The following is a 25,000-nucleotide window of genomic DNA, read 5'->3' as shown; positions in this document are numbered from 1 at the left end:
TACTGCTTCAGCTCCTGCTCTTTGCGATTCTTTTCCTCCTTCTTGGCCATGTATTCCAGTTCGTACTTGCGCAGCTTCTTCACCTTGCACTCAAACGATAGCTTCATCAACCGCTTTGCCTGCGTCTCGCTACGGCACTTCTTCGGTAGCGTAACACGGAAATACTTCAAGATCCCTTCAAAGTCCAGCTCGAGCAGATCTTTGCGGCAGGTCGATAGCAGCGTTAGCGCCACCTGAAACAGCACCGGTATACCATCGAGCAGAAACACATCTAGGATGTAAAACACAAAGTACAACGGAAAGCGGGCGGTGAACAGCGACAGGAACCACTGGCTGGCAAACATGTGCGATTCGACGCCCATTTGTGCAAAGTGTTCGTACAGATCGGGTAGCTGATCCTTCATTAGCCGATTCAGCTGATACAGTCGCAAGTACAGCGACTCGAAGCCCATCTTGAACATATCGCGCAGCCCGTAATTATACATCAGGGCTACCAACACACAGAACGCTTCCTCTTCTGGCATCTGGGGAGGAGTGAGAAAACAGAGAGTAGCCACAGCTCTAAGTATCATTGCATTGCACCCATTCCTATCCAACACAACTTACGTGCAGCAGCAAACTGGCGGCAATGTAACTTAAGCCCTGACAGTAGCCAACCTCGGTATCGTACACCGCATACGCCTTCGATACCTTATACAGGTTCTCCTGTCCGGTGCCCCCATTTTCCTTGAAGAACTTGTGCGCCGGAAAGGTGCGATTGATGTCCCGCTGAATCACCGTTTCGCAGCTAGTCTCCTTCGTGATGAGCACCCGATAGGAATCGAACATTTCCTTTCGATTCTCGACGCACGCCAGCCGCTGCCACACGGAACCGCGCAGCGCCTCCGGAATACCGGATCGCACCAGAGCGGTCAACGCTTTCGGTCGCTTCTCCGGTACATCCTGGTACCACTCGTGAAGGATACCCTGCCACTCGTCCAGCTGGGCGATGGAACAGTTCTTTGAAACCTCCCCGGTACCACTGAGCAGCGGTTCGTCCCCATCCGAACTGTAGTCCGTCGGGCTAGAATCGTCCAGTAGCTCCTCCTGCATCGATTGCACGCTCGCCGAGTTCTTGAAGCCCCAGTTCCGGAAGTTAAAGTTCAGCGAAAGCGATGAAGCCGCCCCACCAGAACCGACACCCGGTGGGTCCACGATTTCATCCGAATGATCGATCGAATCCACCTCCCAAGTGCCTTCACCGTTCTCGCGCAGCGTTAGATAGAAATGCAGCAGCAGCGGTCGCTTGTTGTTGAACAGATTCTGCACGATACGCAGTTCGTTCCCGGCCAGGATCGAGACGGACGTTTCAATCACGAACCGCACCGGCTCCTGGATGCCCTTGATGACTAGATCGACGGCCACGGTTAGTGCCTTCTTCGGCGTTTCCATGTTAAGCGGCTCGAACGCATTTGCCTTCCATTCGGCCTTGATTTGGTAAGGGAACTGGGAGAAATTGGTGGCCACGATGGCGCTGCTGCTGTTGCTATTGGTGCTGCCCGTTGTTGTTCCCGTGGTAGACGCCATCGGCGTCGCAGAAGCGGCGTTTCCAGCTCCTTCGGCGGGTTTCACGTATCCCATGCTCACCATATCGAGCAGCTGCATGTCGGCCTGACGTACGATCTTGCCCGGGCTCAGCAGCACCCCGAAGCACCGTTCGACGAGTAACGGAGGATACTGTTCTGACGGTACCTGCCGCACGGTGATGCAAACCTCCTTGTCCGTCTTGCAGCGCAATCGGAAACTCGATTTTACGTCGCGCGGCACGGTCACGTACCCGTTCCGTTCCTTCTCCTTGATCTCGAGTGAAACGGCAAACTCGTACATGGCCGATTGGATCGGATTGCCGGCGGTGTCCGATGTGACCGACGCTAGCATCACATTCAGCCCACTGTCGGCCAACGAGGTGGACATGCTGACCGGAACGCTCGGTGGCAGTGCCCGCTGGAAAGCTTTAGCAAAGCAAGCTAAAAGAAAAGGCGAGATAGAGCAACAGACAGATCGGTCTGGGATTAGTTCGATATAGCGATAAGAGAACACAACGCTAGTGGAGTGATAAAGTGAGCTAGCTGAACAGATGCTTGAAGTGCCACTTCAATTCCAATGCCAAATGAAGTAGATAATGTTATAACAGCTGGATGGAAGCAAGAAAACGCAAAATAAGAATTCTTTGTACGAAACAGCCCCAACCATTCGTCCGCGACATAAAGCGATCAAACACAAGCGGTTAACAAGCAAACAGAAAAGAAGAGAAATTAATGAAAACCTATCGCTCCTATCCTCACTGGGGGCCCGTCCTGCTGCTCTAAAGGAAGACGATAGTGGGTGATGGATGGTTGGATGGATGGATGGCACACTTACTGCTGACTTGCGTGACCGCTTCCGGGATGTTACAGCGAAACACGTGGCACTGGTGGACGGCCGTATCCTGTGATTCCCCATGGGACCAGGTGAAGGCAAAGCACGCCTGATCAACGCTGCCAATTGGGCCACGGGCGAAGAATAGTATCCGCTGGACCTCGTATGTGGCCACCACCGAATGCGACTCACAGTCGTACAGCCTGTACAATCAGGTAAAAGCACACGAATGAGGCGGATGGTGGGATGGTTTGCGGTCCGGCATATACTTACACAACTAGCCCCTCGGAGCAGTTCGGAATGCTCACGGAAACCTTCAGTCCCAGCGGACTATCGTTGCCACCATTCACGGACGGTGGCATTCGGTTGCTGCTGCTGCTGCTGCTACCGCCACCCGTATTCATCTCCGATACCTTCTGCAGTATCTCGCGTTCCGATTTCGGTGCATTGATCCGTGAAGCACCGAGATACGTGACGCCACTGAAGATGGTACAGTCCTGGTCGATGTCCGACAGCTCTTCGTCGGTTTCATCGCTTCGCTCACCCTCCGGTTTCATGTCGTCCTTCTTCTCCGTCATCGGGCTGCTATCGATGCAATCGTAGAACACGGACTGTCCAACGCCACGGACCCCGGTGGCCTGCTCCGGCGATAGCATACCGGTGGGGCTGGTCGCGTTCGGTGTCGGAGTATCCGTGGCATTCGCTCGCAGGTTTTGCAGACTTAGCTGGAGCGATGTTGGAACCTGCGGTTTGGTGCTGCCCGTCGTCGTTGTTGCTACCTTAGGTTGCTTGGATGGACTGCTGGACGATTTCGTTTGAGGCTTTGCGGGGCTCCGTACAGGAGTTGCTAAAGGAATGGATTATGGCGTGGTTTTGGTGACAAACGGTTCATCGAAACATCATAGTAAGCGAAATGGAACAAGTCGTTTGGGGATTTTCGATGATGATGATGATGCTCAACATAAAACTAGTTTGAATTGCGGTCATGAGTCACAGCCAAACCAGTTGCTACTTATGGCATAAAAGCAGACAAGGACAAACTACAGACTGCGCTAAGACGAATGCAACAGAACGTATCCGTGCCCTTGCCATCGAGGCAATCTCTCGAAATCATAATGGCAAACAATAACCAAAAGAAAGTCGTTCCCCGCAACTTGGGCATCTTGTGCAAAGCTTGCTTTGACCTACCTTTGTCTGAAGAGCTCGGATCGGTGGCTCCGCTCAGCGTGCGCTCCTCGTCCAGTTCGTGTATCACCTCGTTCATGTTCTTCTCCAAATCCATCATGTTTCCGTCACCCTCGATGTTCAGTATCGGCGAGATGGCCGCCTTCAGCACCTTCGAGGACGACGACGACGGCACCGTACCACCGATCTTCCACTCGGCGATACACTCCGCAAGGTCGGCGATGTTGCTGGCAGTGTCTTGCTCCGGTTCCCCACTCGACCGTCCTACCCCTTCCGTGGCCGCGTCCAGCAGCGTTTCCAGCGGAGCCTCCGGAACGATCTCGTACTCGCCACTGGTCGTCACGGAATCGGACGATTTGATGCTCAAATTATCGTCCGACTTCGATCCCAGCACTGACGTGCTGGATGGCGATGATGCGTCACCCACCAGGGGGGTCGTCGCCGCTGGGGGGCTGCTGTTTGTGACTGGACGGTCCGGGGTTTCGCGAGCGTTTTTAGTATCCTGGCCGGAGGAGGAGGAGGGTGCGGTGATTGTGCTCGTCTTCGTATCAGACGACTGCCCACTTTGTTGTTGTTCCATGCTCTCGACAATGATGCTGATAATGGGCACACACGCACACACAACGCGCACAAAACACGGGCACACCCACGCTACGCAATCTCTTCGTTTGCTCCTCTCGCGAGGAAGAGTGAAGAAAGGTTCTGTTGTTCGGCTGCTGCTCGTTGAAAGTGGGCGATTTGTTTACATTTTCCACTCTTTCACCAGAACCACGGATTCGACGAGGGGATTTTCTTTTTCACTTGATTAAACACGCAACTCCTCTATCCAGCACCGTAAAACACTTTTCCGAAAACTCCCCCACCCTCCTTTTCTTGTCAAAACACTACTTCTTCTTCTTCTTCGTTAGAGCGAGACAAAACACAAACCACTAGCGCCCTCTACAGAGCTGGCGGTGAAACTACACTTCAGCGAAACACTCGTTTATGAGGCCTGCTTCAGCGCTCTGGCATGAATTTTCGAACTTTTCTAGTGATTTTAGTGTTATTAAACATTTTGTTGATCCCTCCGTGAGTGGAGATTTCTGCTCAATCCATTATTTTACCACATTATTATAGAGTACAGCAGGAGATAAAAGCGAAAATTTGGAAATGCGTGTACACCCTTTGGGAACAGCACGAACCCACGGGAATTCGGCGAAATTCACTTCAGGAAGGTGAAATTCACGTGTGCATTTTGCAGGTTTGCGGAATTCACAAACAAACGTAGAAAAACAAGCGTTTCACAACGTTGCAAAAACATCGAAAAGAATGGCAAAGTGAAAGGAGAAACGATTAGTGCGCCGTAGAACCGTAATTAAGCATCGTTGATAACCTTTAACAGAAACACACCCCGATTCCCGATACCCCAGCCGTCCAAAAGTGCGTGGACAAATTCCGAGAGTCGGCCATAATCAAAACAGCGGCGGATTGTGTTTTTGGTCTAGTCTCCCCCTCCAGGTATTCCAGTTTTCCGAATTATCCGCGCGTTTCGAAGGGTTTAGCGAGAAAAAGGTGGTTGAAATCGATTCTCGTGGTGTGTTTTTGTACCCCCATCTCCCATTTTTGACCTGCAATTATCTTCTTCTCTTTACCCAATTTAATCCTCCCTCGTAAACTTACGCACGCACTCACGCATACACACGCACACACCACGCTCGAAAATAAACCAACACACACGGACGTACGGGCGCGCGCACAGTCGCAAAAAGTGGCAGGCAGTAATTCGAACGCTTGTCGCGGAAATTCCTGCCAAGCCAGCAAAAGTGCGTCGTCAGATTCCTATCGAATGTGCTCGCTAATCGATTCCGAAACGCCCGCAAACACGACCCCTATTGTTTTTGGACCTTTTTCGGCCACCGCGCACACCAATCGGCGAATGTAAACACGGTCGCGGTGACAGCAGCGACGGCTCGCGCGGTTTTCCTGTTACATTTTGTGCTGGTCTCGCCTCGAGTCGAGACCTCCGTGCGTGCGGGATTCGGTGAGTAAACAACATTTTCTTCTGGGTATCCGCGCCGTTTCCGGTGGCCACTCTTCACACCACATGATGCTTTTTAGTAAAAGGTTTGATTCGCAGTTGAGCCTGAGCGCATGCCACCAAGCCGCGCCAAGAGTTCCTTCGACGAATGACGACAAACTCCGTCTGATTCTGGAAGATTGGCCAGTTCGGTGACGCTGAAATCAACGTGGAAACTAACTGCGTACTAACTGCTGGTGTTTTGTTTCTTCCCTCCAGGATCCCGGATCTGGTTGCGAGCGACGCGTATGGACTGCAAACCCCTGCTGCCGAGTCGTGAAAGTGCCAAAACCGAGTGAAACCTGAGTATTCGACGTATTTTTCAGCCTTTTTTTTCAAAATCTGCAGCTTTAACAGTGCAAAGTGAGTGTGAGTGTAAATCAAGTGTAATCCAGATAAGGCGCGAGTGGAAAGGTGCACGGTCCTGAGGTTGGCACCGCGACGGGTGTGTGTTTTGTGTGCAGCAGCTACACGCTTTATCAACAATCGGGCAAAGATTGGTGGTTCTAACTAGTGGCACCGTGCGCGCGACTACCATAACAGACGGCCGTCAGGATGGCGGGGGTCTTCGATTTGGAGCTCCACGACGAGGATAACGTGCATGATTCGGATGACGACATCATCGAAATTGACAACGTAAGTAGGCCTTTATGCGATCTCATATTTACATCTCGCGTCCACGACGACAACTTTCAACCTTCCTTGCCGGGTGCGACCATAGTCGTTTGGTGGTATCCTTCCCGTGCGGTTTCGGTTCAGCGAGCAGCAGGGAGGCCAACGGCCTTTACATCGGTCACTTAACCGTCAACGCCCCCCCTCCACGGTGCGAGAGACGTGTACGCGCCGCTTGTGTCTGCTGGACAACACACAAACATGCTGCTCCAAGGAGCAACGCAGGCGACGGTACAGACAGAGGAAAAGGAGGAGAAGGATGAAGTTCATGAACTTTCCTCGTTCTACCAAACCCCCTCGGGCCTTACCCGCTGTTTCTACCGCAAAAGTTCAATTCTGCCCCTCACGACCTGGGCAACTACGGTTTGTGGTAATCACCCAAAAGCAGCAGTAGCAGCAGCAGCCAAAGCCTGCTGCTGCGAAGTAACAAGGGCCCCTCCAAAAACGACAACAAAAAATCGCCAAAAATCCCCCAAAAACCAGACGCGCCGTGTGTTTCGCTATCTCGCATACTCACTCTACCCTCTCTGTCATACTTTCTTGTCTCAAAATCGGGTGGCCATCGAACCCTCCCCAAAAAACCCGCCACCGAACCCCGCCGGGTTAAGTACAATTTTGCCAGTGCGAACGCATCTGGACAGAACAGGGAACGGGAGAAAACGGAGAAGTCCGGTCGAGGCAACAACCCACCGAAGTCCGACGACTTCGGCCACCGTCGTAACTCAACCGTGCATGTGACGCAAAGCGAGCGGCTAAAGCACCAAAGAACCATGCGAATGGAGTACAAGAAGAGGGAGGCAAAGAACCTCGCGACACAGAACACACGCTAGCGGCGGCGGCGGCGACGACGATGGCGGGTGCACGGATCCGAGGAAGAGGCAAAGTTCTTTGACACCTGACGCACCTCTCACTTGCGCCAGCAAGTTATGGATGTTGCGGTTGTTACTGCTGCCGCCGTTTGGTGCGTGCTGCTGTGGTGTCTGGCTGGCTTCCCTGGAGCAGCAGCAGTAGGCGCTTGCTTTATTTTGATCGGCTCCTTCTCTCGAGCATGTGTTTTGGTTTTTTTTTTTATTCTGCTCTGTTCTTCCTCGTCCTACAGTTCGCGAGTTTCTTGCCACCGCATCATACGCTCGGCCGATACGCTCTGCTACCGCCTGGCGAAGAACACAAACACGCGACTGAACAACACGAACACCTTCGCGCGAGCATCACCTTCTCGCATGTTCTTACGGTGGACGCGCACACGTGTTATAGAACCTTCCACCACATTCGTATTCGATCGAGAATCGGCGTATTTCATTGTGGGGAGGGATCCGTGCATCAGTCTACCGGCTCGCGGCAGATTTGGATTTGTTTATGTTGGTCCGTGGCCGCACTGCCAGACACACGACACCTTTTCATTCTCATCAGGCGGCGTGAGGTCCGGGTGTGCCACGTTCACTTCATAAACGCCACTACTACGCGGAAGCGAGGAGTAATCGTAGTAGCGCGCCGCGATATATCGATCGAATCGCGTCAGCGCAATGCATTGCATCGTCGTCGTATGCAGCAGGCGGTTTTCATTCATGCGGTTGCCTTGTGTGTGTTGCTGCTGCTGCTGCTGCTGCTCAAACCAAAGCTCACACTTGGCTGTGGTTCGTTGCATACACTGCGTTCGCTGATGCGCACAGCATGCTGCGATATCGCTCGCTGTTGAATCATGATGTCATGATGGTGGATGAGAAATAAAGAGTTTTTCCGGTGATGAAGCATCCAGTGATGATTAACTGAAAAACAACACATCCTCCTCGCCGATAATCCGACAGTACCGTCTGGGTCGGCTGGGTGTGAATCATGCATCATTTCCGCTACCGGATGCCGGGTTTGCCTTATGTTTATGCCAATCCGATTTCTAGCGGAATCGCTCCAGAAGATACCCCAGTTGTTCGATTGGATCCCCGTTTCCAGGCCAGTATGTAGCACAGCTATGAGGCTTCAGATCAAAGTACCGCTGTGCGTATAGCGAGCGATAACGAGTGAAAGAGTGAAAGCAAGGGTGGCCGCCACCCTGTCCTCACACAGCAAAGGCTTACGGTTTCTTTGGCTCACTGCTCGGGTAACAGTAAATCTCTATCACCACCACCACCATCCAGCAGCCAGCAGCAGCAACAACAACAACACCGGCCACCGAGGTGTGACTGATATGCCAGCTTCGATCATTCGGTACCAAAGGGAGTGCTCGCTCCACACGATCTACAAAAATTCCAACCCGCCCAAGAGCTTCCGAGCCCTCCGGCAACAATGTCGTGTCGCGCCTCGTCTCGTACCCGTTTCGCGATGAATGAATGACCCCATTCCACGATGGAATCGCGATCGCAACCCATTTTCGCCATCCGTCCCGCATACCAGGTGTGCGCCGCCGTGTGCTGGTGGTAGTGTTGTGTCGAGCTGTACATAGGTTACACCATTGCAGTGCGGGCTCTGACTGCGAGAGAGGGCCAACATTCCCTTTTCTTTGCGCAGCCATCGCTTTCCTTTCATTTCCTTTCTTTTCCAGAGTAAAAGGGTAACAGTGCAGCATCCGTGATGATAGGAGGAAGTAGGCTACGGTTCTCACTCGCAGAACAGCCTCCTGTGATGGATCCCAATGTTGAACCGGTCAAAACTATACCAGTGCCCGCCCGTAGTGTGCTTTGACGTGTTCGGCAACCCTGACCAGCGCGCGGTCGAAGAAGCGTCGAGCAGATCAGGATGACCAAGCGCCTCCACCGGCACTGTTTGCTGCCGATCCGATGAATCGTGTGGCGCCAACAAGCTGGCAGCAGTTTGCAGCAGCAGCATGTTGATTGTACGGTCCTAAAAATACCCCCGTGGATCATTGCCACAGAAAAGGCCCCGCCGGGGTGGTGCGGGGGCAGCATTTTCATTGAATTACAATCCCGGATCCCGGCCAATGCAATATCGACACGAACGCACGTCCGAAACGGAGTGTGTAGCCAAAGCATGGTTCAGGAAGCTGCAGCAAATCAGCTTCTTCCATCAGGAGAAAGCAATATTGCCAGTTCCACTACTAGACACAATGGCACAAGGCGCGCCGCCTCCACTGCCGCCGCCGACGCCTCCGTCGCAGCCGCTGGCTACTACAACAACAATTAATGATTATTTTCGGACTACGCGGGCACACGCGCTCTCTCTTTCACTCCCTCTCTCTCTCTGTACGCTACTTTTCGCGTTTCAGACATCGCCTCGTCGGTGGTGGCGTCGGTCTCGCCTAAATATAGTTCCGGCGCAACACCCAGAGCCAACTCACCACCAGCAGAGACTGAGCAGAGTGGAGCAGTCACCACCCGCCGGCCGGCTCTCTTGTCACTGTCGGTGTGTGTCCTCGAAGCTGGTCGTACACTCTCGTACACTTCCGTTTTGGCGTCTAGCAGAGTCCCTTACGCAGCGCTCCCCGTCTTTCCGGGAGGGGGTGAGAAGGAGCGGAGCAGGGCTGTCGAGTCGGTTGTGGCCGATGCGGCATGCGGAAACTATTTTTAGAAAGATTTTCCTTCATAGAAACGAACGACCACGACAACGCGCCATCGAACAAGAGAAGAGGCCCAGTTCGCGCTTGCTTCCTTCGGTGGTTCGCTCCTTGGTGTGTATGTTCCCTGGGGCGTTGAAGGTATTTGAGGAATTTCCAATTTTTCCTCCCCACCCCCAGGTTCCCTGCGACATCAGGATTCGCGTGGGTGACTATTACTGACTGTGTACACTGCCAGTGGCAAGCAGACTGCAGGGTCCTATGCTAATGTTATCCTCTGGCCTGTGGCACATCATCTTGGAGTTTTCCCTTGAATATGAAGTTCCTTTGGCGGAGGGAGAGCTGCTTGATAAGCGCTGGAAGCGGCGGAAATCGTGTTGTGTTGCTCCATTTTGTAACCAGAAGCCCATCGTGTTACATTGCCGCTTTTGGTTAGTGCCTCACGATCGATACCGTTGCTCTAGTTACGCCGTTGCGCTCGTTCTCGGTCCATTGTTGTGTGCTGTAACACACAACCGTCGATGGGTTTGATTCAGATGATTCGGTAATGCTGACTGAATTCGAAATCATCTTTAGAGGCATTAGGAAATGGAAAATGTGCTGATGGGATTCAATTAACGGTTCAATAAGTACAAGGTCTTTAGGGAGTAACAATAACAGTAACACAGTTTTTAAAAAATAGATCATCAAACGAAGTCAATAGTTTTTACACGTTTCATTTCTTTTAACGTTTTTCTAATTTTTTTAATGGAATTTCCAAAATTGTTATTTTTTTTAACATATATAATGACGAGCGAGCCGTATGTTTAAAAATTGTTATTTATCTCGAAGTAAAAATGACAAACAGATACAGCGTTTTGAAAAGAAAAGTGTGAGTTCGTTCTTCAATTTTAAATCAACTTTGTCCACAACTAACGCTTTCGTTAACGGTGTCTAGTATCACACTTCGTTTTCTTTTTAAACTTTTGATCCCTTCTTCTTGCACATGATTTTCCACCTAATATCATTTTTTTCATGCTTATTGGAACCAAATAACCATGTAACGCCAATTGTTTTAACCAAAATTGCCAACAATAAAATAAATAGAATTTAAAAAGAATACTCCATGGGGATATCTGATGAAACTTACTATCTGAAGAAAAGCCTGTTTTGGTCGGTATTAACGAAAGTCTTGAACGGTCTTGCCTAGACCATCGAATGTCTGATGAACTCATCTTTTGATTGTATTTGAAAGGAAATGTCACACGAACAGAATGCTATCTGTTTCAAATTAATGACCTAAACTATAAACATCACATTCTCTAGTCTGTGTGCCGTCAATTTCAACCACAACCTCTTGTTTGCATGTGGTTCTTCAGTTGTACGGGAATTGAATTCGAGTTTTGAGGATTTGCTTTGGACTTAACCTTCTCGAAGTGTTTGACTTGGCAATGCCACCCATCGACCGGCCGAATCGTAAGTAATCGATTCCTACGCAAAAGAACCTTCTAGAGAGCGAAAAGAGAGAGAGAGAGAGAGAGAGAGAGAACTCCGGTTCAATGCAGTCACCCCACTTGAGCTAAAATGCCCATTCCAAGGCACGGGCCGCCGGTGGTTTGGTGAAGAAACATTTTCGCTCCCTTTAGCTTAGCGTTTGTCGTTTGAATCAACATCCCGAAAACGAAAGGTCGTAGTAGTCGGTGGTCTGTCCACCGGTCGACCGGTAGAGATAGATGATCTGCCTTAACAACGCAATACAAACCCCCCCTACACTTGGGGGAGGAGAGTGTTACTACAATCGACCAGCCAGCCAGCCAGCCAGCCCGGTCGTGCTTGCCGGTTGCTTTGGCCGTTGGCTCCCCGTTGGCTCATATCCCCCACACAAATACACCAACAACGATGCAGATACACGGCGACCGCGCGCGCCGCACCAACAGCGGAACAACCGGGTGGTTGGTTCGGCTGTAGTTTGGTAGGGGAGGGCCACCCCGAAAGTAGGTCAATGACGAATGGTTGTTAGACGAGGTTGTGGTGTGCGCACAGCAGCAACTGGGACAACGGTATGTGGAACGAGGAACATGAAGAACGTTCATACATCAGCTGGCTGGCGGCTGGCCTGCTGCTGGTTCAGGTGAACGCTGGCGGGCCCAGACATACCACCGTGATGGGAGAAGAAAGGTAGGAGGGAGTGGTTTGGTGGAAGTAAAGAAAAATGGATCTTTGCCGTCACCCGCCATCGTCGATCCGGTCCGATACTGATGCCTCTGCCGGTCAGCACCGGAGCGGAGCTCACATCCGATAGGTGATGGTGACGAGACACTCCGACGGTGGTGGTGGTGGTGTCTTGGAATGTAGTAGAGCGCCAGTTCCTGTGTGTTATGTAAAGGCTAGCGGGGACTGCTCAATGATAAGCTATTCATTTCGTTATCTCAGCGCCTGCTATAGCCCGTCGTTAGCTCTCTGCGCACACTGACTGCGTCCGCTGTGAGAAGCTGAAGGAGTTAATGCAACGCCTCAAACCGAAAAACCTGATTTGTCTCGTGTTCCTTCTCGCATATTGAATAAGCAATAAGCGAGGGCCCCTTGCTGCTGCTGCTGCTGCTGCTCTGTTTTTTCTCTCTGGGGTTGGGGCGTTAGAGCATTAGAGTGCATCGATGGGGTGGTGAATGTGTGGCGCAAGGAATCTTCTAGTTGGCCCCCACACCACAACAGCATTAACAGCTCAAGGTTAGACTTCGAGCAGAAGAGGAGGTACACACGAGGCGTTACTGCCAGAAACCGAGAGTTTCTCGAATGCCTCGGCGACGGTGACGGCGAATATATGCCCGATGGTAACGGTAGCAGCAGCAGCGGCATCATCTCGGGTGCTTCGGAATCTGTATCAGTGGGTCACACCTCACACCTTCTCGTGTGCTACGGCTAGCCTAGTTTCGACGGGGTGTGCGGGGTGTGCCAACTGCACACAAGACGTTCGTCGATTGAGCCTGTAAAAAGATTCTCTCTGTCTCTGTGGAATTGTCTTTTCCCAGGGGAAACAATATCGCTCCCTATCTCCTTGTTGCAAATGGAAGTATGCTTCCCCACGAATCATAATATTGTTCCAATCTGTATCATGCGAGCAAGCGTGAGCTGAGATGATGGTCCTGGTGCTTGCCACCCAGCAGTGTGGGCGCGTGTACCAGGCCGGGCTCATGTTGACTGTTACGAGTTGCGAGGCGCATTAGCCCGCGTTCCAGCAAGAAAACAAACATTACTGCCTGGCCGAGAGGAGAAGCTGTGGTGCTGCTCTGTGTGTGAGCGTGTAGCGAAAAGCATATTGCATTCTATTGACGCAATTCGCAATGTTCCGCATGCGAGAGAGGGCTGTTTGTTGTAGCCGTAGGCAAACGACAGGGTCCCGGGGTGGTGGAGTGTATTGTGATGTTTGCGACGTCAAGCTCTTTACCTGTTGTGTGTGGCCATAATAACGGCATCGGTCGACGGTTATGCCGGGTTGCTGTTGCTCTTACACAAGGTTATGGATGAAATTAGTTTGAAATTTAGTTGAAATGTGCAAATGGCTTCCAATCTACGCAAAGGTTCACTGCGAGAGGTGGATATCGAATTTAAGTTGAATAGAGTTGATCAAGCTTGCGTGGTTGTATAGACAGGCGTAGATGTTCTTAGATTAGTATTACTCCCCATAATGTGTATAAAATTGTGCAGGCGTGTTTAACTACTTTCTAGCTATTTTTCCAATATCCTTGTGTAGCAGGTAGTCTGGAAATGTCACAAACTAACCAAAGCTTCTCTTTCAAATCTCAAATAAATTTAAGATCATTCAAATTGACCCAAGTTTGAGTGTATTAACTACTTAAAATTTCGTTTCTTACATACTAATAGCCCCACAGTAATCAATTTTATTCCCTAAATTTCAAATTATCCGCCTAATTAACGTGTATTTTAGGCCGTTTAAGGTACCCTCTAGAAGGGTCCCGAAGATTCTCGAAAACAATCTGCAGCAATCGGCTAGATAATGCAATCACCTGCTCTTCGCGCCCGTAATGCGTTCTGACTCATTTCAAATGCAATCACTGTGTCGTGCGCTTGTCGTCGAGAAAGTTTCTTCTTCATATCCTGTTCCACCTTTTGTCCTACCGGAGAGCGAGGGAGCCACAGTAAATGCGCAGTTCCGAATTACCGAAGAAGACTTACTGCGGTGTAAAAGAATAAATTGTGCATATAATGCTCAGCTGCTGGTGACGTTTTACAACCGATCGACCATTATTGGTCGACATTGCGACGCAGAAGCTCGAATCGTGTCGCGAATCGTCATCCTATCGTCTGAAACGCGGGGATACGCCTTTTAGGAAGTTGTTGATTCCGTTTGTGATCCCGTGGGTTCCGTCTGGCGTCTCTTGGATGTCCACTAGCGGCAACAACAGCCAATAACAGCAACAGTCAGTCGGCAGAGTGGTAACCGAAGCGAAAGCATAAATCATCAAGCTTGCGCTCCGTGGGTGGCTTCATGCTGCTGCCATTCACGAGCGCACACTCTCGCCTTCTGGCCCTCACCTTCAGTCGAGCTCACCGGGCACCGGGCCCCCGATTTTTGTTGTGTCGTCACCACCATCGTTGCGCTGAGAATGAGGTCATTGTGGTGGTTGCGTGCGCACCACCATCGGCCAATGATGATGATGATGATGGTGGCCTAAAAACGTGTCAAATGAAAGTGGAGAGGTGGTGGTACGGGGTTTGGGGCAGCGCTTACGTCATCAATTCTCCCCTTTTCACTCTCCCTCTCTCTCTCTCACACACACACACACACACTGACTCTTACCTGGCCGATTCTGGTCGAGTTCCTCTGGACACGTTTGTTGTTCGAATGTGTATCGTCAATCCATCGACACATAGCCGGTCTTTTGGTGGTTGACTGGACTGGTGGGTTTTTCCTGCCACCAGTCCTTGACCGCCACCCTCCTGGAATGTTCTCTCCTCCCTACATGAAACATGAACTGGTCGGATGCAGGGCAACACATACCAACACAACACCCGGCATTGCACTTTATAAACAATCGGTTGTGTTTTTGTTTTGTTTTGGTGTACACGACATGTATCGAGCAACGTTGTTGTACGTTGTTGTATAAAAACTGATGAAATTTTGGAATGTTTATAGAATAATAAATGCTGACGAATGCTACCGCTCCCGAAAGCTCTCTGTTAGCGGTTAGCTTGTGCAATACTTCAGCGATTCATTTGCAAACAATTAAATAAAGAATGAAACACGATAAAAGTAATATGAAAAACAGTGGATTATACCTCATCTAGCAAATGAAATAAATTGTTTTTGCGCATTGTTTTGGAGGCAACAATATTTGTGCTATGAGTCAGGGATTTTTATGCGAAAATTTGCGTCTTATAAGACCTACCGGGAGTATGAGTCATAGTCCATTTTTTGGGTATACTCGTGTTAACTGAAGCGCGCTGCTCAGACCTTGGCCGCCATGTGCCTCAAATCGAGAGACAGAGATGATAATTTGAAAGAACAATATCGGCTCTCTTGGGTTGTATCATCTCCAATATCAGTTCTTTCGAAGTGTTTAAACTCCCTGCGGCTTGTGTCGTTGCATGTTTTGCGTTACATAAGCATATATGTACAAATTAGAACTTTTTCGTAGTTTAATATTTCCCTCACATGGAATATGAAACATTTTTTATTTAATTTTAAAAGGAACTGAACATTACAGTGATCCTCGTAAGCGCTGCTTAGAAAGTAGTTTAATAGCATAGATGTCAGATGTACATCCGTGTTACGTATCGTCTACTCTAAAACACTACAAATAAGTGTGTAGCTTCTAGAAATTAATTTTGTTTTAAATACTTCATTTACTGTTTACCGATGAAGACTTTGGCGAAGCCTGAACCCTAGTCAGATTCTAGATTCTAGAATACAATGTCAGTGTGTTTGCTCGATAGCCTCCCAAGCATCGCTTACCGTTTGTAACTAATGACCCTCCTGTGCGGTGGACGACATGCTTCTCCTACTCGGTCACTTACTCTAAACTCATTACTAGACCACTGGCTGAACGAATGCCCATCATAAACGTTTAATAGGCTATTCTTCAACGCAAAATAACGATCAACATCACCAACCACACCATTCAGCGCTGACCATAAATGTCTCTGGAGCGCTCCCTGCTTTGCTCCAAGGTGCGCTTTGGCACGAGCTGGAGCTGTCTCGCCAAACGACCGATCGCTGGCCCGATAGTTTTAACTATTCCCTGGACGCATCTCATTATCAACACCTCGGTTCGCCTCCTTTCAAGCGCAGTAGATGGCGGCCGGCGAAGTACCGACGAGAGCACAATCTGAGCGACTCCAACGCACCACCACCTCCTAGACCCAACAACTTCGCCGCTATCGCCGTCTTCGACACGCGTGGCATCGATCGGGGGCCGTGGGGGCACGTGTTTCTTATCCACTTACACTCCAACTCTGTGTCAACATTGTGTGCGGCAGGAGAAGGTGGCGGCGTCGTCGAACTACTTGAACGCATGTCGCCCCTACCGGCAAGGTGAAGTGCAAAACGGCGCAGAAAAACCTTGAAATCATGTCACTGAAAGGTGCTGCTGTTGCACCCTCGCTTTCTGTCTTTCGCTGATAAGCCTTCGGTTGTCTTTGCACAAACCTTGTTTTTGGTAGATAGATAACAGGTTGACGGTGAGGTGCACCCGATCGTATATCTTGTCTTATTATTGGCGCATTTGTCATGCCACGTCATGACATTTCAAGTTCTTTCGAGTTCATAATTCGCCGGTAGAACATCGCACCGGATCGGACACCGGTCATTGAGGGTTCACAGATCCTGAACACGAGGTCCAACTCTCGCAATTCTGCTACGACTCCAGTGTTCGACTTCCTTAGATCGAGGCGATGACTCGAGCGGCGCGCTGCTCACTGAAGCGTACTACCGGGTTGCAGAGGGGGAAGGTTAAGAGAAGGTGTTACATACTGATGGCCAAGCAGACATCGCCACCGACCTCCGCTACATCGTGTGCTCGGTTGGCAGATTGAATTCATTTCATTTTGGGGTTTCTTGAAATGATGGCGGTAGCGACGGCGGCGCGTTCATTGAACGATAACGCGGTTCAAGGTGGCCATCATCATCGTCATCGTCGGGCGGGTTTGGTGTGTGGATTCCGCCGAAAATATTGCCGGTTTTTTCTCTCTTTCTCCCTCTCAGTTTGTCGCTCGTTGAAGTCTGATCATTTTGGCTAGACGGATCGAAGACACACAACAAGACACACGCGGTGCCATGACGCGGTGGGGTTCCATCCTCCGGCTCACCGGTGACAGTCAATGATTGTACTGATTGAAATAGTTCGCGCCTCGCACACACACACACACACCTAAACCTCACATTCTAGTTTAAGTCTCAAATCCGTATAATCGAAGGCGAAGGAGAAGAAGGTCCTTAGCAAGAGTTCGTTAAACTGTAGCAAGAGCGCGTGGCTGGCGGGGTAACGTTACCGCAACCATCTTGTACGGATGTGTGTCCTTGAATATTTCGTGGCCATCACAGTGGAGAGAAAACAAAAAACACCTCGTTCATCACCCATCATCAGAAATACACATCATCCTCTGTTGGAGCTGTAACAAAAAGCGCAAAAAAGCGATGAAAACGAATTTCTTATCACATAGGAAACCGAGCAACCCAAAACGGCAGCAGCGCGTATTGGCGCCATCATGGTGGGTTGAGGACAGTAGCCCCAAGTGCCCCAAGCGCGCTGGCTCCCCTTTTTTTCCTTAGCGTGTATGTATGCGTGTCTCTCTCTCTCTCTCTCTCTCTCTCTCTCTCTCTCTCTCTCTCTCTCTCTCTCTGTCTCTATCTCTCACGTTCTCTTATCAAGCTTAGAACCAAGGTCACTAGCAGCGCTACCACCCCTGGTGTCGTCGTCGGTTCACGATTTGCCGCTTAGACGCCAGCACACTGGCGAATGCTGCTGCTGTTTGCGTGCGCGTGCGTCTCTGTGCGTCTGTGCGGCTTTTTTCGTCTTTTTTGGTTGCAAACACCGGCACGCCAAAACGCATTATGCTTGCCTTGCCCCAGGATAACGTGGGGAAGTGGAATTGCAATTTGGACATCATGTTTTGGGGATCGCGAGCCCCCCAGCATCCGGGCCAACCGAGAGTATGTACCGACGATGAAAGGGAGAGGTTGTGTTGCGGTTTAGCTAAAGAGGCTGTGGTTTCCTCCCTTCCTTTTTCGTGTGTTGGTTGGAACCGTGTATTGTTGTTGTGTATGGTGTGGTATCAGAACATTCGTTGTCACATATTGCGCATAACATACTTCATATTCCACGCCTCTCGCTCGTAGTAATTCCTTCAAATGCGACTCACAGTCCCAGAATTTTTCGGGTGGATTGATGACGATGACGATGATGATGATGACGGTGGCGAGGATGATGATTTTCGCTGGGAGAGACGGATGGAACGGGCCGGGAATGATGGTAGTGAAGCTTGGGCCGGGTTGGGTTGGGTTGGGTCGTGTTGTTTCGGAAGTGAAGTCAATAACCTTACAAGGTTTTTCTCGAGACACGCGCGCGCGTGTGTTATGGTTGTGCGTATGTGGCGCAGTCAGGCGAGCCGTGGGGTCGCCGCCGGTTCGTCGTGCGGTTGGTGCTTCGATTTTCGGGGAGAAGCTTCCGTTGTCATCGTCGTCGTCGTCGTCGTCGACGATGAGTACCACCACCGTGATGGCGGGACTTCTGCGTATCTGTCGCTGTGGGATGGTTGTGGCTATAATGGCAAATGCTCGACAGAGCGGTCAGGACTTCGATTTTTTGGGATTTTATCATGAATCTTTAGCGAACGATGGTTAAAGTAGCCGAAGTCGCACGATTGAGCTGCATTCTACCGAAATATGATGGATCATTAAGATTATTCGTATCCTTTAGTAAATTCATCGCTATTTCCGTTTTGTACATTCGCGCACTTGTTAATGAATCACGTAGACTTACATCATATCAGGACGATCATTTGAAGGTTTGTCCAAAAGTGCCAGATTAAACCATAGTTTGTCCAAACACAAGGAAGTTCGAAGCGGTAGCCGTGTTCCGGCAACCTAACCTTTCATCGATAAAACGGGAAAAAGTGTAGGATTTCTTCAGCAAAATTTGTTGCCTAGAAGTATAATGGACTTTAATTTTACGGGACAATATGAAAAGAAATTCCGCACCATGCCGGATCTCACCAGATACGCTTAGTCATCGCTATGGCAATATGTGAGGTCGGTGAGCAAATCCAGATGCAGCACATCTCTTATATGATTTTTCGTGATTCTACGTGAATAAATTAATTTAATCTGAAGAAGTTAATTCATTTTTTATTGTTACGGGATTGTTACACGTTCCAGGCAGTGCATTTGCCAGGATTTTTTAGAAAAAGCTCTCCTAGCGAAGTGATAAGGACCTAGACGCATCAAAGTATTAACTGCAAGAAATCTGTGTTATCAAACAACTCCTGCTTCCTATAACTCGCCAAGCCAGCCATTCAGCACTACATCGCTTATCAATCGATTCATCGCAGAAAAGGTTAGCTAATATAGCTCCCGGTTTCTCTTGCTCCTCTGCCATATATACATGATGGCTTAGCTAGTGGGGCCCAAAATGGACAGCAAAGTTTCGATGTGGTCGAGTCACGCCACAAGCACACTACTTCACGTTAATTGAACAGCAGACTGGGACAAGCAACCAACGGTCCGATTTTAACGGTATTGGTCAAGAAGGTGCCGACAGTGGTCTGGTAGAGGCGGTAGGTGATTAGATAAGTCCAGGGTCACCATACCGCGATCGAGCGATCCAGCAATATTAGGCTTTTTGTGTTCGGCCGCGAGCGCGAGAAGCATGATTTAATGTGTGTCATCAACAGTATCGCCATACTTTCTGCGCCCCCTTTTCGCGTGCTCTCACCGGGCTGTTTAACATTCCCATCGTCAATGGTCCTTCATCGTTTGAAATTAGAATCGAAGCTTAATTTGGTAGCGGGAGCAAGGGGGGCCAGAGATACCGACCGTTTTCGTCGTATTTCGATCGATTTTCTATGGATCGATGGGTGATCTGGAGTGTGGCGAGAGTGAAATAAAAACGAACGAGGGAGAGGAAGTGTTAATCTCATGAGCGCATGAGGTTTGACCATAGAGATACACCTTCACAGTCCGCATGTTTGATGTTTCACTTTGCATGCTCGTGTGTCCGAGGTTGGCGAAGAACGATGTGGAAGCAGCCGGGGAGCTCGTGGCAATTCATCTCGTGACCTTGCTGATAACTCCCGCGCGATTCCCGCTTGGATGCGGAATCTCGCATTAACCGCCATACGCGGGACCGAAATGTGCACCACCAAGTGGTGTGGCGCCCCGGCGCTGGGTGTGCTGGGAGTGATTATGGTGTGGTATCGTCACGGAAGTGTGAGAGCTGAGACCGTCGTTTGCATAAGCAGCTCGTGCGCTGTTTAGGACTGCACCTAAGAGCTTATGACAAAGTATCCGATCACGAAGGCGCTCGGAAGTCGTCCGGCCGATCTGAACGCGTTGGATGGATTTAGATTCGAATCGATCAATTAACACCCGTTTATCGCGCATCGCATTACCTGGATTGGGCTGGCCGTTTCTGGACATGAGAATTGGCACTTGCTGTTGACAAATCTACTTCTTCGACAAGTGGGCATGAATGTTAGCAAAGGAACAACAGTAGGGATAACCGAGGGAATCGAATTATGATTGAAATGAAAGATTATCTTTCGTATCCTCCATACCATCCAACTAGCAACGCAAACAAGTATGTCTCCAGTGTCATCTTCCCTAGGCCGGCAGCATGCTAGCGCTGGAAAAAAGTCATTGACCCTGGGCCCTTGCCCAGGGCAGAAGGACTACAGAAGATCATTGACTTCCCGGCGCTGTGCAACCCCTTGTTGCATACTCTGCAGTCTCTGGACTGTGGACTGTGTAGAGACATCGGGCGCGCCCGGAAAGCCGGATAAAAATAGGCTACTATCCAGGATGAGAGTGGTCTGCACGGCGCAATCTGTCTTGGATGCGCACCACAACGGGGTCTGGATCATCGTAAAAGGAAGAACAGCTGACGACAATATCTCTCGAACCACATCCCACAGCTCCGATCTGGTTCGGTCTGGTACGCTGCGCGCCCGGCTGCATAGGGGGCATGTTTCGCGTAACACGGGTGTCTACGGGTGTAACCTTCGAACCCCTCGCTGCTACGACGACGACGACGATGACGGGGTGATGTCAAAGACCCCGAGGCTTCCGCCAGGGGGATTCGATCTCTCATTCAGTTCGCGCACAGCTGTGTCCTGTGTAGTATTGAAATGCATGCGGGAAATCCAAGAGGGGAATACCGGGCATGTTTCATGTCCATCATCACGCGCTGGTGCTGTTGTTGCTGGTGGTGGTGGTGGTCTGTCTCTTTCAGGCAAAGATCAAAGACTCCTCAAGACGGCAACTGTGTAGGGACGATACGATTGTTTGTTTGGTCTTGTTGCATGTTACTGTTCTGACATGCTGATGTTGCATTTGTTGCAGAAGTGGTGCATCGTTCCCTACTGTTCCCCTCCAAAACAGGGACTTACAGGGCTGGGAAGGTAAAAAAAAACATGGGACCAATTTATGTATGACTAGCATGGCCCGCGTGCGTCGCTACGCGTAGAAAATTAGGTTTTACTGAAATGTTCTATTTCTTTGAGTTTCTACTTTGTGTGTTAGGATTGTTGTTAATATTTGCCGATGATTCAACCTTGGTCACATGATCGCCAACCATGGTTTTGAGCGATTAATCAGCTAGGTTAATAATGGGATTGAATTTCATGGATTGATCAGCAAGGTTAATTACTAAACTATCATTGGCAGTTGATCTACTGACTAACGGAGACGGTTTGTTTCGTATGTAATCCCGTCGCCTTTAATTCCTCCTCGCTTTTGAGGGACTATCAAGCTCAAGTTTTTTGTCGTGGATGCTAGGCCCTCGAAAGGGGGTCTCTTCGCTTTTGGGATACTACGAAAAAGGAGTTTTCTAATCAGATTTCCCTTTATTCGCAAGTCTCCTGCCCTTTTACACCCCGGGTCTACCGGTGTCCTTTTAGGGAACACACGTAATGACTCATTTTTCCAATAACTGAGTTGAGCTCCTAACGTTACCGCCTGGAGTTTAGACCCCGCGCAACAGCACTTATGATAATGTTAATAGTTGTTATATACTGCCTTTCAGTATAGATTCAATATGAATGCCAAATTTTTTAGCTAATGATGTAGTTAATGCTTGCAAATAAACTATAGAATTCAAGAAGGATGTGGATGTTTCGTGTTTTCATCGATACGGCCGGATATCGGTATCTGACTCGACGATTGAAAATATCTGGATTTTTCATATTGCACTTCAATTATCATCATAGTTGTTTGGGGAAAGAACGAATTTTTATACCTCCTACTAAAAGTGCAATCGAGTACATCCTGAACTGTTAGTAATTTGTGTGCACATTTTGAATTTTTATACATAATTTTTTTATCTTTGATGAAATTTCGAAAATTCGAATTGTGCATATTGCCCCAGTATGTTTAAACCGGTTTTAGCTAAGCCTTCTAGGATAAAATTCTCATCAATTAAATTAATTCGCGCTGTCAACGCTCCCTGGCGCTCAGTATTGCAACTACTGTTCGGTGAATTAGTGGATTTTCAAAAAATCATTAAAAAATAACTGTTTGAGCTAGGGCTATGAAAATTTGAGAGTATTAGTTTTTTTGTATGAAAAATCTAAGAAAAATATCAAATCAAAGGTTAACAAAAAGTTACGGAAAATAATTTTTCTATTTTTTGAATAACTTAAGTAATGGGAATGAAATATAGTTTACATCCGATTCTGATACCTACAGAAGATACACACAAAGTTTGGTTCGAATCGGTTCAGCCGTTTCGGAGGAGTTTGGACACAAAAAAATGTGACACGAGATTTTTATATATATAGATAGCTGTTGAACCTATCAACCTATTTTCCTTTTGTGAATCCCTTTCCTTAACAATTCCCCTTTATTGCAATTAAACGTCAAATCTATAGATTCAATTTAATTTGCAATTTCTCTAACCATGTCTCTCTCTCTCTTTTTCTATCTCTTTCCATATGCGCTTATCAGGAGGTTGACTTTGAGGCGGAACTTCACATAAATTCAAATCTAGAGTAAGTACCTGGATGCTCTAGAAAACTTTGTAATTGAAATTGTGCAAACAACCTAACCAACACACATCTATCTGCTTCGCGCCCGATGTAGAACGGAAGATTCAGAAACGATACCCTTGTCAGAGGACATAATAAATCCGGGCCGGATAAAACTGGGACCTCAGGATTTTGAGCTAAAGAAGGTGCTGGGTAAAGGTGGCTATGGCAAAGTCTTCCAAGTAAGTGAATTCAATACTGGACCAAACGGTGAAAATATCGTGTACCGTGCATGAACAATCTTGTAAATCTAATACTTCTACCATTCTCCTGTTTTTCTTTTAGGTGCGCAAAACGACTGGTGCTGATGCGAACTCATTTTTCGCCATGAAGGTGCTGAAGAAGGCGTCAATAGTTAGAAATCAAAAAGACACCGCACACACGCGTGCCGAACGTAGCATCCTGGAAGCCGTGCGGGTAGGAAGAGCAGCTTAAGGTTCTCAGGCTATCGTTTTTAACGCCAATATTTCTTTTGCTCTCTGTTTCTCTGCTGCCCTCCGTGTAGCATCCATTCATCGTAGAACTAGTGTACGCCTTCCAGACCGGTGGCAAGCTGTATTTAATCCTAGAATATTTGAGCGGCGGTGAGCTGTTTATGCATTTAGAACGCGAAGGCATCTTCCTGGAGGACACCGCATGGTGAGTTAATGGCAGAGTTCGGCATTCTCAGAATCATACTTAATCGGTGATCTCGGTGTGTAATCCTGACAGCTTTTATCTGTGCGAAATCATTCTGGCACTGGAGCATTTGCACAATCTCGGTATCATCTATCGCGATCTGAAGCCGGAGAACGTGCTGCTCGATGCACAAGGACACGTTAAGCTGACAGACTTCGGGCTCTGTAAGGAACACATCAAGGAAGGTATCGTAACGCACACCTTTTGCGGTACGATCGAGTATATGTGAGTGTTTTGCTTCAGCTTTCGGATGCAGAAACAGATTTCTTAATTTTCTATTCTCGACTGTTGCCATTCACCAGGGCACCAGAAATTCTAATGCGCAGTGGTCACGGTAAAGCAGTGGACTGGTGGTCGCTGGGTGCACTCATGTACGATATGCTAACAGGAATGGTAAATGAGAATGTTTGATTGTGCTGCTTCCCGTTTCTTTCTCACTGACGAATGCATTCCTTTTCGATTTTTTTTTGCAGCCCCCGTTCTGTGCTGACAATCGAAAGAAGACGGTCGATGCTATCCTGAAGGATAAGCTCAACATACCGGGCTACCTGACGCCCGATTCGCGTGATCTGATACGAAGGTTGATGAAGCGACAAGTCGGCCAACGGCTAGGCAGTGGCGCCAGCGATGGCCAAGCGGTACGCGAACATCCTTTCTTCAAGAACGTTAATTGGGAGGACGTATTAGCGCGAAGATTGGATCCTCCCATTAAACCTGTGCTGGTAAGAGACTCACGATTGGTGTGACTCGAGATGTGTCCAAGCGATGAATAACGTATGCTCTCTTGTTTCTCAGGCTAGCGAAGATGATGTATCCCAGTTTGACACCAAGTTTACAAAAGAAATTCCGGTGGATTCGCCGGACGAGACAACGCTGAGCGAAAGTGCAAACCTTATCTTCCAGGTACGGGAGGATCGGATCTTATATAGGGAAATCGTAAATGGATTGCATTTTGATCATCGTGTGTATGGTTCGCTCTAATACTCCTATGTCTAGGGTTTCACTTACGTTGCGCCGTCGGTATTGGAGGATATGCAGACGCGTGTAACGACGCCACGATCGCCACGCCGGATGCCTCGCCACCTCCATCATCACCACGGCCATCATATTCATCACCATCATCACAATCACCATCTCGGTGATGGATCGATGGGAGGAGCGAGCGTTGGTGCACCTGGCTCCAGCACTGCGACAGCCCCTGGTGCCGCCGGAGGTGGATCACATGCAACAAGCGCCAGCCGCATGATGGCCGCAGGTGCTGGTGCTGGAAT

The 25,000-nt window shown here is 49.1% G+C and overlaps 2 protein-coding genes across 2 annotated transcripts in view; one reads left to right on the top strand and one right to left on the bottom strand.

Annotated features, from left to right (window-relative positions):
* Positions 1 to 4,566, bottom strand: part of LOC125954964 (rab GTPase-activating protein 1-like) — a 7,122-nt gene extending 2,556 nt beyond the window's left edge. The window contains exons 1-5 of the mRNA XM_049685700.1: positions 3,586 to 4,566; positions 2,671 to 3,244; positions 2,401 to 2,600; positions 607 to 2,006; positions 1 to 524 (exon numbers count right to left, since the gene is read on the bottom strand). The exon at positions 1 to 524 is cut by the window's left edge and continues 184 nt beyond it. Coding sequence (XP_049541657.1) covers positions 1 to 524; positions 607 to 2,006; positions 2,401 to 2,600; positions 2,671 to 3,244; positions 3,586 to 4,162 — 3,275 coding nt within the window. The 5' untranslated portion in view covers positions 4,163 to 4,566. The remainder of the gene's footprint in view (positions 525 to 606; positions 2,007 to 2,400; positions 2,601 to 2,670; positions 3,245 to 3,585) is intronic.
* A 519-nt stretch (positions 4,567 to 5,085) lies between these two features.
* The window catches only part of LOC125955605 (serine/threonine-protein kinase fray2), a 25,856-nt gene continuing 5,941 nt past the window's right edge, over positions 5,086 to 25,000 (top strand). The window contains exons 1-11 of the mRNA XM_049686744.1: positions 5,086 to 5,602; positions 5,858 to 6,274; positions 22,972 to 23,015; positions 23,107 to 23,233; positions 23,337 to 23,468; positions 23,557 to 23,690; positions 23,763 to 23,954; positions 24,032 to 24,122; positions 24,203 to 24,451; positions 24,525 to 24,632; positions 24,726 to 25,000. The exon at positions 24,726 to 25,000 is cut by the window's right edge and continues 339 nt beyond it. Of these exons, the coding sequence (XP_049542701.1) occupies positions 6,194 to 6,274; positions 22,972 to 23,015; positions 23,107 to 23,233; positions 23,337 to 23,468; positions 23,557 to 23,690; positions 23,763 to 23,954; positions 24,032 to 24,122; positions 24,203 to 24,451; positions 24,525 to 24,632; positions 24,726 to 25,000 (1,433 nt within the window). The 5' untranslated portion in view covers positions 5,086 to 5,602; positions 5,858 to 6,193. The remainder of the gene's footprint in view (positions 5,603 to 5,857; positions 6,275 to 22,971; positions 23,016 to 23,106; positions 23,234 to 23,336; positions 23,469 to 23,556; positions 23,691 to 23,762; positions 23,955 to 24,031; positions 24,123 to 24,202; positions 24,452 to 24,524; positions 24,633 to 24,725) is intronic.

The sequence above is a fragment of the Anopheles darlingi genome, chromosome 3, assembly GCF_943734745.1.
Source record: "Anopheles darlingi chromosome 3, idAnoDarlMG_H_01, whole genome shotgun sequence".
NCBI lineage: Eukaryota > Metazoa > Arthropoda > Insecta > Diptera > Culicidae > Anopheles > Anopheles darlingi.
Note: the sequence above shows the minus strand (reverse complement) of the source record. Positions and strands in the feature narration are given on the sequence as shown.